The 18433-nt window shown below is 39.1% G+C and overlaps 1 protein-coding gene across 1 annotated transcript in view; it reads right to left on the reverse strand.

Annotated features, from left to right (window-relative positions):
* ARID1B (AT-rich interaction domain 1B) overlaps positions 1-18433 on the reverse strand; it is a gene marked incomplete at its 5' end in the record, with an annotated part of 326929 nt that overhangs the window by 292068 nt on the left and 16428 nt on the right. The window contains one exon of the mRNA XM_080342352.1: positions 2004-2195. Coding sequence (XP_080198478.1) covers positions 2004-2195 — 192 coding nt within the window. The remainder of the gene's footprint in view (positions 1-2003; positions 2196-18433) is intronic.

The raw sequence follows: 18433 nt of genomic DNA on the forward strand, positions 1-18433 counted from the left end.
TTAACTGATCAAGTATTTGCAAGTGCCTTGTGCTTTTGATAAATTAAATGTGACACTGTAAAGGACTCCAATTTTCAGAAAGTGCTGAGATTCATCTTCTAAAACTTCTGGCAATATTACTTATTTTATATATATTATATCTAGAAGTAGGTATATGCTACACAGCCAATTTTAACAGGCATAGCTAGGCTCTCCTTATTTAATATTCATGTCACAGGAGTAAAAATCCAGCCAGGAATCAAACTGTGGCATCCTGTGCCAAAGACAACTTACCACTCAGCTGGTAAGTTGGCAATTCAATTTACAAACCTGCATTCCTGCATTTTAATCCTTTGTAGAAAGGTGGTAATATATGAGCAATACGAAAAGAACTGGATTCAGATCATTAGAGGTTCACAAACCAAACACACGAAGCTTTGGAGGCTGTCCAAAACAAAATCATGCCTAGGTGGTGATGTCCGTTCAATAAAAATTCAATGTCATAATTATCCTCTCACTTTTTCCCCAAAGAGCATTAGTGCTCAGAACTGTGCTGCTGCTCAGCCAATTATATTAATGCTGTGAGAAGACGGATAGGGCCGGCAGCCAATCGCTGTGCCAGGTCACTGCCTGCTGACGGGTAATTTACAATTATCAAGCAATTAGCAAATGAAGTGAAAATTCAACACTCATCTCCACGTAACGCAGAATAACTCATTTTAAAATTAAAAATATGTTTTAATAACTTCATTTGGCTGCAGCCACACAGGAAAATAAAGCCGCCTTTTTTCAATTTCTCCTCCTTTTACAGCTGACAAAACATGTGCTGTTTGGATCTAGCAACCAAGTACATTGACACTTCTACACAAAACAATCTCTTCCTTACAAGTAAGTATCTATTTAACAACAGAAAATAATAAAAATGAAGACTATTGATAATGGTACTATTCACCCAACTACTATATTTGAAACTGTTATTTAATTAACTGCCTGATTAATGTCCTGTCCTGGTGGATTGGTGATAACAAGAATTAGCCAGGCACCTATCTGCCAGGGAGTCCAAAATTTTCTCCTCTTCTCTATATTTAACAATAAATAACAAAAAAAGCTAACGTGCAACCAGTCAGTTGTACAAAACAAATGTTCCTTCCCATTAATGATAAAGTTTTGCTCTGTTGTGCTCACAAGAAAGTATAGCGCTCCCATTTGCCTACACTCACATTACTTCTTGATAACTTTGGTTTATCCTCCCCTCTAGAAAACTACTGTACTACTTAATACGTGGTACAAACATTGGGACTGATCTTTCAAAGGGTCGGAAAAAGGCAGAAGAAGTCACCATTGACAGTAAAATCCAAGTACATAAAAGGAAAGTCTTACATTTCTATGTAAAAAAAAATACTGACTTTAAAAGAGTCGGTAAAGGAAAAAAAGAGTAAAATAAAAAGAAAGCAAAGCTGCAGGCTCCTACCAAAATGAGGAGAAGAAGAAAGGAAAAAAAAAAGTAAGAAAACCCCACCAGAACAAGCAAAAAAGACCCAAACAAAACAAAAAATTCACACTTCTACAAAAAACAGCTGATGTAAATATGTAACACTTTTGTATGCACTGGACAACACTAATCTTGCTACACTTATGTCAGCTCTAGGTTTTCATCTTACATTTAAGTGTATTTAAGCCTGGAAGAAAAAGAATTTAAAAAAAAATATATATGTACACACATACAAGGCTAAACGATGTCAACTGGAAAAAAAAGAAAATTGATGGCTATTGACATACTCCTCTCTCCAAAAAGATGCCAGCAACAAAGCAAACTTTTTTCTGACTGTATAGGGTTTCAGAAAACATTATGCCGCCAACGCAATATATTTACTTTCAAAACAGTCCTTCACCCTCCTCCTGCAATGAGCAACGCTTCTTTCCGAATTTTTCTCTCCCGTACCCTTGGTAGGACACATCAGGGTCAGGAGGGAGGGGAAGGGGAGGTGGGAAACCGGAGGGGCGCGGAGCGAACCTGCACCGACCTGTTGCTGCGGATACTGCATCCCGGCCATGGCGGGGGTCCGGCCCTGCATCCCCAGCGGGTAGCGCTGGGGGCCGGGGTGGCCGTAGGGCTGCCCAGGGTAGGGGCTGCTGGGCTGGGCCTGCGAGTGAGGGTTGTTGCCCAGGCCATACAGCTGGGGCCTCTTCATCACCATGGGATCCATCGGACTGCCCTGGGGTGAAACACAAACGCAGAAATGCATACGTTAAATACGGAAAGGAAAAGGTCAGAATAGTCACGCTCACCGCTGGCAAAATGTACGCGTCTTTTCTCAGTGCTTTATACATCAAATACTGACTTGACATACAAACGAAGTACCATACTCTGGTTCTCACATTAATTAGACGAGTTTTTGAATGGCGAGTTTGGTACTTCCATTGCATTTAAAAATAAAATTGTACTCGGTGTTCTCTTACCTACAGAAGATGCAGAAAAACTGCCCAATAAATTTCAGCTTAAGAAATAATCAAGTATATCGTTGTAAACTGATTAGCAACACTGCCTTTGATGTTTAAACATAAAACCATGTCTATCAAGAGACACACAAGTAGTGGACAAGCCATTTAACCTTGAGAAAACCTCTGTTTTCCCACCCTGGAAAAAGGGTAAGTGGAAAGAAAATACAGTTTCCAAGAACACGCTGTATTTCGACATTTTCATATCACTATCACGTGCATTAATAAATGTCCAGATCAAAAGGCAAGCCATAACCCACATTTTACATGAAAGTTTATCTGCCTCCTTAACAGACCTTAGAAAATCCAAACTGCGATCACCCATGGAGGGGGAGGGGAGAGAAGTTTTATTTTTAGACTTTTTGGCAGCACTTACCAAGCACCGTAACAGTTTCAAGACAGGTGTCAACCATTGTGTGGTATTACTCTCATGTTTTATTACTGAGGACTAACTGAACCAGAAAAAATATCATATTTTGTCAAGCGCAGCACTGCATTGTTAATATGACATCCATTTTTTAATTCCTGAGTGCCAGTTATACTCACAAAAGAAAGAGGGGAGAAAAAGGCTTTTAAAAAGCCTATCACAATCTCATTTTCATGAGAGAGACATATCCCCCCCGCCTCCTCCTCCCAGGGAAAAAGACCTATTAATTCACCCTCCCGCCAGGAGCAGGATTCCTTCCCGTAGCACATTCTGTACGTGTCTTCCTACAGTGTACTGCTGACCAGTTTCATTTTAAAGCCTGCTATGTAACACTGCTTCTGCAAGTCCTTTTTGGCAATTATATTCTGATGTAATAGTTATTACAATAAGAAATTAAATTCCCCCCCTCCCATCCCTGTTCCTTCTCATTATTGCTGTTGGTACTACTAACACACTACTGCTTTTTTCCCTTATACATACAAAGTATGTACTCTCCAAAGAAGTCACTGTTTAACGAACCATTGTGTGTTGTTCTTGCTCCTTCCTGCAAGTAAAAAACTCAAACCTTCTCATTTTTATCACTGGCTCCCCATCCTTACCAATACTGATTTGACAGGAATGTCAGCTAAACTGAATGTGGACACGACACCCGATGAGATAGAGATGATAACCCTCTACTCCTCCTCCCACAACACCTCCATTCACTTCAAAAGAGGACTGCCGTTTTCTGACACCATAACAAACTGCAAATTCACTTCTAATTCCGGGTTAGTATTAGTCAGCAATTTTCCCTCTATTATTTAGCTTCTTTGTGGCCAGATCAGAAGTTTCTATTTTTCACCACTAAATGTCCCTGTGTAATTTACTATTTATATTTCACACATTCAAAATCAATGGTTCCCCAAACCCTTCAGGCCATCTGACCCATAACACCACCTTTTTTTTTTTTTCTTTTTTTTTTAGGCTGTCATGCGCTCTCAACACACTTTTAACTAAGAACAACATAAACACGAAAGCTCAGCAAATGGACTAGAGATTCCTACTTATGGGGTCCCAGCAGAATAAATACCATCCTCAGACCAAAATAAATATCATCCTCGGACCAAGATACTTTATCTAGGTTTATTTCTGTGTTTTAATGTTCATCTTGTGAGAAGAAGGGAAGGAAGGATGAACTGACAGTGAAGCTTACTCTCCTAACACACAAAAAAACCCCTCTCCAGCACTTGGAGGTCACTAGTCTTCAGCCTGTGTCCATGTCACCTCCTGACCTTGTTTCTTCTCCTTCCCTTCAACTCTTCCTGGCTCCCTTCTGTTCACCTGTCATATTGATCTTCTCAAATATAAATCCTTGTTCAAAGCAAGTCTTGAGCCTCCTTTGTGAGATTCTCATGAAGTCAAATGGCACTGTTCAGTGCCACCATTTTCTGTTTCAGGGTGTTATTTCCAGGTCTGAACTCCAACAGCAACATTGACTCAAATTTAATTTTAATTAGTCTTGAGCATAATACCTTCTGTTCAGCATCCAATACTTAAATATAGTTGTAAACAATGCAGACAGCTATGCAGCTAAAACAGCCTGACACTTGCCACTATTAAGACTACTTTCAGCTGCGTATAAACTTTGCCAAACTTCAAGTATTTAGGCTGAAATTTTCCAGGCCATATGTATGCCTGAGGCTGAAATTCTCTGGAAAATTCAGCAGAAACAGTTCAGCTATGTCTTAGAATGAGGTCACAGAAAAATACATCGTTTATGTTCTTACATGAAACACTTAAAAATACCTCTTGAGTACCATGCTTTGAGGCAGAGAATTTTAATTTGCCAGGGTGACACTACGTGTTCAGGAACGGCAAGGTGCGCACCCCTGTCGAGAGAGAGCACCTGAACATCACCAGACCATGAGGAGCATGGGAGGAAGAAAAGGAAACACACACATGGCTTCAGAGGATTTACAAGGTAGATGGAGGTGGCCTCAAATTTGCTGGACAAAGAAAGAAGGACAATGGGTTAAAAAAAGCAAAAGAGACAGAAGGGAGGCAGGAAGAGTTGAAGGGAAGGAGAAGAAACAAGGTCAGGAGGTGACATGGACACAGGCTGAAGACTAGTGACCTCCAAGTGCTGGAGAGGGGTTTTTTTGTGTGTTAGGAGAGTAAGCTTCACTGTCAGTTCATCCTTCCTTCTCCTCACCAGCCTGTTGTCTCTTTGCTTCCCCTTGTCCTCTCCAGGACCGAGGCTCCTCTTTACCACAGGTGACATCCCTCCACTTCAGAAAGGTGGAGGGATAAAGAGCCTGAGATATTGCTGTAATCCCAGTCTGTAGGTGACACACACAACCCTGAAACCAAGGCGGCTGTGGTCACGGGGTATGAGGAGCAAGGGACATAGGCATACCCAGAATTCTCTCTGGCCACTGCAATTGAGGCATCAGGATCAAAGACGGGAGATACTGAATATGGGAGGACGAGACTCTGAGAATGGTGAATATGCCCAGGTGAATTACAGGGACAACCCCAAGAGACCTACCCCAGGCTGCCCATACTGCCTGTTCCCCACTCCCTCTGAGGTCTCAGGGAAAGAACAAACAGGACAGAAGAGCACTCTGATCATCTTTAGGGATGGAGAAGACAGACCCAATGAAGAAGCACATCTCATCCCATGCACTGTCAGGTCCTTATGGTGGGTGGCAACTCACCACAGCCATCCCTGATTCCCTTCAGATCAGATCCTGATCATCTGCACAGCACAGCTGAATGTTATGACACCTAAGAGGGACTCAGTGTCTGTCATCACATTTCTGCAAGACAAAACAAAGCCTAACAGCGAGCTCTTCCCCAGGTTTAAGAGCCCTTACTACCACAGCAGTTAGAGCTCTTGGAATTAAGTTTGCCCTTGCAGCGTTAAACACGTCTCCTTCAGAGATATAACTGTATCAGTCTCTAAATACGGTCACGCTTTTGTCCCCTGCTGCAGGGACCTGTGGGCAGCAGCACAGTGAAGGGGCTGTTGGGTGCTACAGGACGCAACGCATCGCTTGTCTCGTGGCCGGTGTGTGAAGCAGAAGATGTTCTCACTGTTGAGACAGCCGTAGGCTGCTCAGGCAGAACTGGCGTCCACCCTGCATCTGCCACGGTTTTTCACTAAAACAAAAAATTTTCAGAATTTACCAACTCAATGCATTCCTTGTTTCCTGATTTGAAATAACAGGATTTAAATTGCAGAAAATGCTACATATCTGCAGCTGCAACTACTTTTTAATTTGATGAGGTGTGCTTTGAAGGTGTTTTCAGAAGCTGTATGTTTCAGAAAATTTAACCTACAGCCATCATAAACAGGCCACTTAAACTTCCCACAGCAATGCCTCAGTTTCCCAACTATAAAAATGGAGAGAGAAAAAAAAATCTCTTCACCAGAAATGTGATTTTAGAATTTAATATGACCATGATCAATACTGTAGGAAACTGTGTAACAAAAGAACAAATTTTGTCTTCAGAACAGCATACGGTGAGAAAGACCTGGAGCCATACACTTAACAGAAAGAAAAAATAGCTGCTCATCCAGTATGATGTCTCACATACAGTGGAGGTAAAAATGTAATTATAACCTTTCCCAAATTAAACACATGCACAGTTTTCAGCTTCAGTATTCTTTTAAACTTAAAGTTTCATTTTTATAGACTTTCTTTCATCCACATTTTCTAAAGTTATTTAGGAGGAGTTCGTGGTTGAAAAATACGTATTATAATCTTATCTGAAGGTTCCCTTAACATTTATTAAGTTCAAATATTTTCTTTAACATTGGTTCCAACAGTTTTCAAACACAAGTTTTGGTGACAAGATGATCACAAGTCTTAACCTTATCATGTTGTAGGGACCAACAACCAACCCCTCCACACCTGCTCCCTAATACTGAAAATGACAGCATTGCTGTAACTGCATCACATGCTAAAACCCAGTGGGCATGCATGACCATGAACGGATGATGGCACCTTCCATGCCTTTACTTAATTCTTAACATGCTGTACTATAAAGTTTTAATTACTTTTTAAATTTTGTTCTAGTTTCATTGCAGTTATCAATCTCCATTTATTTCCTTCACCTCCCTTTACAGAAGGGTCCAATTTTTTTCTAGTGCTATTTTACTTCCAAAATACACATTAAGTTTTCATCAATTTAGCTAATGTTTGCTTATGGTATTTTTACTGCATATTTTTACTCCACATTCTGCCAGGCAAGCCTGAATGGATTCAGCCTTCTACTTCTGATTCTGCACCTCCTCTTTGACTTGCTGCATTTAACTTAAACTTTGCATAGACCTGCAGTTCCTCAAAATACCTCAGTCTTATTCTTTGCTTCAGTCCACAGTACTATTATAATTTATAACCCCTTTATTACAGTGCCTATCTTGTGTCAGTATCAGATTCATTTGCACATGTACTATCAGGCTTTGTAAGAACAGAGCATTTTGTAAGAGTCCTTGTGAATGCATTAAAACACCCAACAGAAGGTTTGCTAATGATTGCAATAGGGCCAAGGTTTCATTCCCAGTCTTCAAATTGACAGTTCAACCATTAAAAAAGGAAAAAAGAAAGCCTACACTGCCTACAAATAGTAACTGACAACCTTTTTCTGTTACCGGCTCCTTTTTGCAATGTTTTGTGTAGAAGAAGACAAACTCAGCATCCCTGCCACAAGCAGAAGAGGAAAAATTAATATTCTACATCCACTTGTAAACTCAGTATCACCACCACTTCTGCTCTCTTCCTAGCCAAAACAATCAAATCATCTCACCCTGAAGTACCTGGAGATTCAATTTTACCTCTTCTAAAGCGAGAGGAAAACCACACTACCGTTTTATCTTTTAACCAGCGGTTTGCTGGGTATCTCGTGTCCAGTAAGATCTGAGGCAGGGTGAACACCAGAATAACTTGAGCAGCAGTCTGACCAATATGTATCAGCTCTTCCTTTTGAGACATCACCGCTGCTACGTACACACTATATTGCGTTACAAAAGTTATCAATGTATGCTTCACATCTAACAACCAAAATCTTTATTTGAAAGACATTTATCAATACGAACGACACTGGTAACAGTCCCAAAATGCAACTTAGCTCTTTAAAGATACTACAAAGAACAAAGGTCACAGTGGGATTCAGATGTGACACCAGAGCTCTTATACAAGGCAGACAGAGCAATTCGCTACATGGCAAGAGCATTCACATGATATAACTACTCAAGTGAAAGTGTCCTTTTTTGTTTGTTTAAACAAACAAACAAAAAAAAAACCTGAAAGAAGCATTGGTTTGGCTGACAGCAGCAAATGCTGCAATTTACAGGGACTATATAAGCCACAGCGCATCCCAACAACTAAAGCTACATCATTTGCGCCTACAAGAAAACAACTCGAACTCAACACTCTCAAGTAGGCTTGCCCTCAAACTCCTAGAGCTACTGAATACAATAACTCTTTGTTTATTCGTTGATCTGCAGCCAAAGCTTCTGTCTCCATATTAAAAAAAGCGTCTCTTTATTAATACCAAAGCCTTGAAACTTCATAATAAAGACAGCTGACAATCAGCTACCGACATTCCAAGAAAGATGGGCATGGAGCTCTCAGCTCTAGGTCAGGCACCAAGTTACAAATTTATCGCTAGAGATAATCACAAGTATTCACCGTAATACAATGACACACCTGGCATAAGGACGCAACTGGGGAAAAGATAATCCATTCCTATATAATGTCATCATTTGTATGAACATGTACAAGGCCTCCTCAGCCAACGTTTTTACACAACAAAAGCGTGAGTATCAAACACAACTCTCATTACCTGTGTTTTAAGTATCCTTTTAAGAAAGATGTGAACAACTATTTAAAAAGTATTAATGCAAGTTTTAATGCTGTACATTAATATTAAAATCTGAGAGTGACTAGCAAACACACTGTCTGTGCTTTATTAAAACTTTAAAAGGTCCACTGCAAAAACAAAGAGCCAAGTTCAACATATGCCTACGATGAGGGAAAAATCCAGTGAATGAAGAAGCACATACTAGCAGAGATTTAACAGTAATATCAATTTTCCTTGTCTTAAAGGCTCTACATACTGTCTGATTTCAGCTGCAGAGAGACATTGTAAAGATAATTTCTCACTCCAATCAGAAAGTACATAATTAAAAAGGAGAAGAGGAGAAAGTCAAAGCTATACCCACCCAAAAAATCAACTATGTCTCCACTAGAACATTTACAAATAATTATACAAAAAACTGTCTCTAGGTGTGGGGGATAAGGACATTTTTATGCCTGTTTTCCGGTTTTCTTCTGGGTCCTCTTTAACACAACCTGCAAACTGGAAAGTCAGTGATTCAGCCACTCTCTACTTATTATTTTGTAGACAGATAAACCTAAATGCCTACTGAAAGAACAAACCACAATAAACACAGCAAAGAAAATAAACCTGTTTTTAACGAGCTACACAACTGACTTCTTCGTGTTGCCACTAGGAGTGCATGCAAAGGTTGAGACGACATCAAAAAGGAATCATACCCATTTATCACACCTGATGGCCAAAATAATCCTCTGACAAGTTGTATCTCAGAACTGTTGCCCTTCAAACTGCCTTTGTCACTGCCAACTACTGATATATAGGTAATACCCTGATTGCTCTGAAGTCCACTGAAGGTGTGTCATCTGTCGCCACCACACTCAAACCCTCAGCCTTCTCCTGTAACCCACTGTCCTAATTCCCAGCTTCTTCCAGGGGAACTCAGGAATTATCTTTCTGTCTTCATTTTTGTTTCCTCCAACTTGGATGCTCTGTACAGAGGAGACACCTTCCCTTAGGCATGCAGACAATCTAGTCTCTTAGCAAAAGTGTTCCCTGGCAAGTTAGTGGTAATTTCCAGTGCAGCAGAATTCAGGGGTTCTTAGAGACATCTTCTAGCAAACCTATCTGCAACCACACACAATACAGCATCAATTCCAGCTGCTCTTCCTACATGCTGCCAGATCATGACTGAGCTTAAATTAAAGCTGTCAGTGTAGGGTGGTTTTGCACCAATACAACATCTTTGGCAGTGCAGCATGTGAGACGGGGCACAGTTCTAATTCTGCCATTTCTGCTACTGAAATAGTAACCCACGGCAGGGGAGCAAGGCAGATAGCGAGGAAAAACAGCATCTTTTAGCTGTCAGGCTAGGTTCACCAGAGGATGTCTCACAGCCCTAAGGCCGCCTCAGTAGCCAACGCTATGGCTCAACAAGGAAGAGAAAATCCATTCATAAACCCAGAAAACTGTAAGTTAAAAAAAGAAAAGCCCCACCCAGAATACCAGTGACTTCTATTTTGTCTGGCAATGAGGTTCTCAGCTTCCCAGACAAGTACACATCTTCACTCACTGTGCACGGCTGCCATCTGGAACTTGAAATAAATTCCCTTACCCACTTTGTACAGCTCCTACACAAACACAGGGTTAGATGGACAGAAATGGATGTTCTAAAAATAGTGTCTGTCATGCAAGAAGCAGAGAGCAGCCTGGAATGGAAGGAGAGGAGCGCTGCAGGAAGGCTCCCTGCAGAGAATACTGGAGTAAGAGGGGGAAACACAGAAAGTCCTGAAAACCAGTAAGTGACAGAAAGAGGGGGAGAGGGGATAAATGAAAGAAACCCCACATCTACTTGGAATTTTAAACATTTTAAAGAAAAATATTCCTAAACCCAATGAATATTCAAGCAGATTTGAATACACCTTCTCAGTTACTTGATTTTATTAGCAAAGGTTAGATGTATTTAATTGCTGGAGAGAGCATTAGCTGAGAAAGTGATGTGATGGACACTGGGGAGGACAGTGTACCCACAAAAAAGTATAACCCATCACAACTAGGTCACAGGCCAGAAGTACATACAGTTAGCTGCAGATTTTTTCCACTCAAAGCATTATATATAGTTCTACATTAACACACACAAAAAAAGGTATGCTGGTCATATAGCCTCAGCATTTATGGCAAATTATTAATCAAGTCCCACCTGAAACAATTTGTTAAATTGATTTTAATCACTGGGCCTCTCATGTGAAGCTTTGTATAATCAGCATTTCATTTACAAAATTAATTGCCTGATTGATTCTCAAGAGGCAGTAGCTGTCATTACACTGCTGTCATAACTTTTGAGTAGGGGTGTCACAACACTGAATTCTGACAGTATGAAGAGCACTGCTATTTAAAAATTGAGGGCGGGGAGGTAGGGGGGAAACAAATACAGTGATTTCACAGAATTGCTCTTTAGCCCGATAGAATGTTAAACCATTTCCCAGCCGTTTCAGCCAGCCTCCCCGTTTTCCATTCATTGAATAATGCGGTACTCAGCTATTCAGTCTCTTTTCTTAGAGGCAGGTCCATTTAATTCAATTTTATCATAGTTGCGGTTGCATAAAATGAGTTGTTTGTTGAATATACAAAAGATTTAATCACAGGCCACTCTTAAGGTTATTTATAGAGCAGAGTATGACTTTCAAACATGTAGAATTTTTTTTTTCCATGTCCACAACCTTCTGGAAAGCTATTTTCAACTAGATTTTTTTTTTTTTAAACAGAGCAAAGTAAACCATAACTTTACGAAACTTATCCAGGAGCTCCTTTAGGAACCTTTTTTTCTTCCCCCAGTATTTTAAGCTACGTATAAGCCTCAAAGTCCCCGACAGAGTTGGAAGCAAAGCTTCTATACTTGCTGTGGCTACTTCTACAGCCCACTGCTACTACATTCTTGGAAGAGCTGAGTGCTGGGGAGAGGCGGCGCAGGCCAGCGGTTAAGGCAGAGTCATAAGACAGGGCTTCTATTCCTGGCTCAGCAGCTGACCTGCTTCGCAAACACGAGCACAACACTTCACCTTTCTGCGACTGGATTTTTCACTTGCACAATAACAAGTATTATATGCACTCTTAACAAGCAACAAGACGTGAAGACTTTGGGGAGACCGATGTTAGTTTTTACCATCAAGAAACAGGACTAAGAGTGACAAATGGGTAGGCTAAGAGATCAAAAACAAACAAATAGAAAAAACCCAACAAACAAAAACCCCACCTCTTGAAGGTTTTAAAACAGACAAACTGCATCACAGGCTATAACAAGATATTTTAAATTTCCAGAAATCTACCTTCAAAAGAAAAAAGGTGTCTGAAAACATATTAAAAATAAACAAACAAAACAAAACAAAAAAAAACCCACAAGCCACACTTCATTTTCTGCTAGATCACTTGGAACAGTATTAATGCCTTTGAGAAACTGACCTATTTCTAAGATAAGTGCAAAAATAAGCCCCAGAACATCTCAAGTTCAACCTTATGCACTAGATGTCATCAAGCACTCCTGAACGAAACATATTTAAAATTTCTAGGCCACGCTCTGAGATTACACTATTACAAAAAAAAAAAAAGGAAATGACAACTTTTCAAAAACTGAATTATACCTACTGCTGGCATTCGTAATGGACCTCACCAGAATGCAATTCCAGAACAAATCAGAGTCCAGACAACATTGGAATCTAGCAGATACTCTAGAAAACACAGCCCTTTGTCCCTTTCCACCCCTCAGATCTTACTCTCATCCCTGACTGCTGTCAAATATTTTCCTCCATTCTGCAAAGTGCCCCGCCACCCTCTTCCAGTCGAAGCATAAGTTGCTTTGGTATGAAGACTCCTGACACAGTTTTCTTCTCTCTTTTTGCAGGTCACCGAGTTCATGTTGAATAAAATCAGAGGTCTAAAGAAACCAAAAAAACACTTACAAAATAGACAGGATACTGGGATAAAGAGGCATAAAAGGGTAACAGAATGGAAAACTCCACCAGACAAACAAAAGAGGTTAATTGTTTTCTTTTTTCATAGCCATAACATGAGACTGCAACAAAGAGAAGTTCAGAAAGTTCTGGACATGCTGAGAAATGGTTGCCAAAGAGTTTTTAGAGATATATACCTCTGCCACACCAAGAAGCAAAGAAGCTCAGAAAAAAGAAGAAAAATCAGTCACCCTACTAACACCAAGTGATAGCAGACCGGGACATTATAAAGAAGTGTAAAGCTTTCTTTCTGTATACTTTCTGTATTTGTTGCTTTCTAGCCTCACAGCAGGTAGCTTACCCATTAATCTAGCATTTTCTCTTTTCAGCTCAAACTTTCTATTATCATTATTATTATGCAATATATGGTCTTAACTAAATATGAAAACAGAGGAAAGCCCCTAGCTAGAGCCAATACATGCAAAATTCCTAAAAGATATATATACGATCAGGATCATTGGAATGCAAAGTCAGCTCTATAACAGAAGCCCTATCACTTCTTCAACTGCCAAGAAACTGCTTCTCTTGTAACATATTTTCTATGTTAAAACTGTTCCCTGTATGAGATGAAAAAAGCTTGGTTTTAAATAGTGCAAAATATTAATAGTAACCTGGAAACTAACCAGTTTATCTTGTTTATTTGTTTGTTTTCTTTTTACCATCATTCCATACCAGTCTCTGTATCCTGTTGGTTGAACACCATAAAAATCCACTGTCCAGTTAGAGACATATCAGCAGCATCAGCTCAGACCAAGGGCCAACTAGACACAGACAGCAAATATGGGGACAGATACACATATTGTGGAGCTGGACAGAGACCCCTATTGTGGAGCTGGAGCAACAGAATTTTGGTGAGTACTTGCCTGTGATTATTTTTCATTTATAATTATCTTCTTCATCAACATGGACACTGTCAGGAGCAGGGAACTGACTTTCTCAGAGGAGCTAAACTAACAAAAATTTGGCCAGCACCAGGTGATTTAAAGCATTAGAAAATAGCTTTTTTCAGTAGTTAAAATAAAAAAGACACTCAATTTTAACTTTTTTTTAAGATTTAAATCAATCACCAGAACAAACTACAGTTCTGAGTGAAAATTTTCATTACTGATTGAAAACATTTAATAACTAATAAATTAGAAGAAACAGGAGACTGAAGGTCAAAGCCTCTGTATTACTTGAGAGAACAATGTGATTGCAAACCATGAATTCACACACATGCCTACATTCACACCAGCTCTTTTCTATAATGTAACTGATTCCCAAGTATCGTTTTACAATTCTGATTAGGTCTTACAAAAATCTTGTTTATTAAATTGCTTTCTTTAGGCATGCATAGCTGCTAATTTGTTTCCAACTAAATCATGTATCATCTGAAAAAGATTACATTGCAACAGCAAAACAACACTCATGGGATTATGCTTCATCTGGATTTTAGAACTGAAAGGACAAATATTACAAGAGTTGTAAATTTCTATTTAAAGGTGATGGTGGCAAAACCACCCTGCAACAGGGTAATTCCAAACAGAACTATTAGTGTACTTAACATGTAGCAGCCATACTAAGAGAGACACATGTAGCAAGTCAAAAACTCAAAAGCATTAAGGGATCTGTTCAGCTTTAAACTTTAATTTCTGCAAGAAAAAAAATGCTCTTTAGATCAACATATATGTATTTATACAGACATACTTCATAAGCAAGATAAATAATGATAGGAAAAAAATTAAAAGCTCCACTGATTTTAAAATATTATCAACTCTAATACCCACAGGATTTAAACAAACTTTAAAAATTGCAGAGATTTAGGAATTACTTCCAAAGAATTCTACAGAACAGACCTCCAAAGATATCTGGATACTAACAGAAAGTTCCCCATGGCTTACTCAGGAAAAAATTCTGACCTGTGTTTAAACCAGGTCAAATTCTGTTTTAACCCTTGTGCCTTCACTTACTTCTCACTCAAAACAGTAGAAGTTGCTAAGTCTTCACCGCTCTTTACGCAGTCACTCCAAAAGGGACAGGTCTTTCAACACTGGCAGACTATGAAACATCCTAGAGCACCTCAGCACAAAGAAACACATGCATATAACACATGCACATAGGTAACTGCAGAAATAGGGAAGCAGGATTAATTATCCTCTGCAATATATTATCCTGGATGTTCAGAATGAAGTACATGGGTTTAGTATAACTCCTATGCAGAACTGTCAGTTTCTATACAAAGAAGGCACGTGTTTTCAATATATGATCATAATTTTCTTTTAATCACACCATTTAAAATTAAATTAAAAATCAACATGCAAGACCTATCTGGTCTGAGAAATATGCAAGCAGGAAAGCTGATCCACTTCTTCAGTATTTCTCATCCAAAAAACATCATCTCACAGGAAACCTGACTATGCCATATTCATAGAATTTCTTCCCCTCTCCCACAGCAGAAACCATTAGTTTCAAATTCTGTCTGCCTGAAAACTCTTGGCTTCTTTCCACTTCTATGCCCACCTCTTATTTCCCAGTCCTTAAGAGAGCCCACATCAGCCATCCTGTGAAAACACCACCACAGCATTCCTAAAATCACTTCAAAGAAACTCCTTTTTTTGCTAGAGAGGACATTCAGGATTAATGAGCCCCCTTTGGGCATACCTAAAACGCTGTAGTCCCAACTTTCTAAAATTACTAAATCTAGAACAGAATTAAAATTAACGATCAGATTAAATGGGAAGAAAGAGAGGGAAATGATGGCCTTCATAAGCACTGAAGTAGTACAGGTACGAGGAATCTTTCCTTTATGTCTGAGTAAGCTATTTCTGAGGACAACGGCAATGTGAGTACATTTACATCTAATCTGTCTCCCTTCTCCAAGGCTGCAAGTTGCAGCAGCCTCTTCCTGCAGCTGATGAGGGCTGAAGACAGTTCATTCTGTCAAAATCACTTGGCCCAGTCAGAGGAGGTCATTTAGCAGCAAAGACAGATGCTTCTCAGCCGATATAACTAAACTAAAAAGGCAAAATAGAGCAAACAAGCCCAAAGACTCATTTTAGCAACAGAGTATCTGCAATTCCAATTTTAGGTATTGTTCAATTTAGAAAGATGTTATTCATCCGACACTCATTTGCAAACTTCAATTTAGGATTAAAGAGCTGCAGATACCATGTGTAAAATTCTGAAACATACATTCTATTTATTCTTCAAAGAAAAAAGATCTCTTGAAGCCACATTACTCACTTCATATCTAACCTGGCGTTTCAGCTAAACCCAGTTCTTCTGACAAGTACTATGATCTCTTGAATACATTCTTCCCCTTCTCCATTTAAACTCCTACCCCTAGCTGTTAGCATGTTTTTTGTTTGGTTGGTTTTGGGGTTTTTTGTGCTTTGTTGTTGTTGTTTGGGTTTGTTGTTTTGTTTTGGTTTTTGCTGAGCTCTTTCACAAAGAAAAAGAAATTGAATTTTAAAAAAGTGAAACTGATTATATACCAGAAATACTGTCAAGGATCAAAAAGAAATGCTACACATTTTTAAACTAAATTGCTCAGTGCCCAAGAAGATGAGACACTGATTACAAAGAAAACACAGAAAAAGAATTACTTCAGGAAGAAACACACCTGAACAACAGACTACCACTTAAAATTAGAAATAGGCATTACACTCAGAACTACACAAGCATCATTAGACTATTTTGACAGAAAGCATTAAGTTTCCAAAAACGAGAAACAACTACTCAGATACTTGAATAATCCTGTATGAATCCACATATCCTCTCACACCAACCCTATGACAAGTTCAGCTGCACAAAGCTTTGGGCGAGGGGAAGCGTATGTATAAATAATTCCTTTTTGCTCATTCCGTAACTCCTACAGGACAGAGCAGCATCCGTCGTGAATGGTTTAGGTCCATCTTATCCTGCCTTAGAGCAGAGGGATGGATTAAATGACCTCTTGATGTCCCCCCCAGCCTTGCTTTTCTATGATTCAGAGGTTATTACATCATCTCTATTTTATTTTAAGACTTTTCCTGTTTCTGCAATTTACTTTTCATTTCAAGTCATAATCTTCAATTTCTGACAGAATGAGACAACATGGACTTCATAACACTATAAATATAATATAAATACCAATAAAAGAAAATTAAGAGGACAAAAAAAACCCCTATGATTTCAAACCAGCCATTTTGCAAGAAGTAGAAACGATACATAAGAAAAACTGTTTCTAAGGAATTTATGTTGATATTTGCAGAAACTGCTAAAACACTGTGAAGAGGTGTTTATATATTCTTCTTTTGGGGGCCGCACAAACGTAAGGATGAGACATGCTGTATTCTAAGCAGCAAAGGAGATACGGGCAGAAGAGAACAAGAGAAGGTGGCCAACATCAAAGCACCATCCATGTAGATACTAGGTACCCGCTTCTGACTGAACCAGACAAGGGAGATCACCCCTACCAAACCTACCTTCTACAGAGCATTACATTGTCTTCTGATGGCATCACACATCAGAAGAGCACCTGCAGCCTCCCTTCCCTCTGTTTCCAATTTGAGCTGCTCCTTGTACAACTTGAGCCTAGTAACATCAATTATGGTCCCAACTGTCTTGTGTGAAGATCAATAAATCTCAGCAATTCCCTAAACAATCAACGTTTTTGGAAGTCTTTTTTTTTTCCCCTCCAACTTCACCAAGGAACCTTCTTTCTGTGATCCAGAGATGCATGCAATTAGAGCAACAGCACAATCAAACTCAAGGAATAATGAGAAGCAGGAGACAAAAGGTGTCCAACACAGAATCCACTAGGCAGCCACAGACTATTCCACCTGTTGCATCATTGTACACTGTGTACTCGTAAAACCACAGAGGGGAGGAAAAAAAAAAAAAAAGAAAAAAGGCAGATACATCCAAGCAGCTAGGAATATTATTTTTGATCCCTTTTTATATCCTATTGTTATCCACAACCCAGGAAGCTGTTAATTGGCCTAAGTAATTGGTTTAAATACCCAAGTCCCATTATAAAAAAATATACTATGAAAATGCTTAGACACTTATCACAACCAAGAAATTCTTAACTAAAGTTCAAAGCTGAAAATGCACTAGGGACTTGTCTACACTGAAGGAAAAAAATACATAATTATACCAATGTAACTAGCTCAGTGTGGAAACTTACTCCAGTATAAGAGTACCCTTTCACACTTAAACTTACGTGCTTTGGAAGCAGAATAAGATAAACCATGAAAACTCTTATTCTGGTATAAGAGTGTCTCCATAGGGAGTTATATTGGTATAATTATAGCATATAATTATAGCACATAGTTGTACCATTAAATTTCCTTGTGTAGACAAGCACTAGGTGCCCAGTCCACATACATTTTCTAGCAAAACAAATGGTTATCAAATTCCAATAGAGGCGCATAAAATACTTAGCTTTTATTTTTGTTTGATGAATCTTCTTCATTTTGAAGTGATGAATTACTTCAATTAATCTTCCTTGCAAATGCTTTTCTCTCTGCTATCCTATATGGTAATAGATTATTCTTCTGGTGGAGGCATCATAAACTAACACTTTGAGAATGGCTGCCATATCTCCCACACTGATTTAGGCTCTCATTATATAAAGCGAGTGGTGAGAAATCAGGTACAAGGAAGGAATAAGGTGCTGTTTACACATTTGACTGTTAGACTCGCACCTTTTATAGTACATCCCCTGCTACTTTAAACA

Source organism: Nesoenas mayeri (genome assembly GCF_963082525.1).
Source record: "Nesoenas mayeri genome assembly, chromosome: 3".
Classification (NCBI taxonomy): domain Eukaryota; kingdom Metazoa; phylum Chordata; class Aves; order Columbiformes; family Columbidae; genus Nesoenas; species Nesoenas mayeri.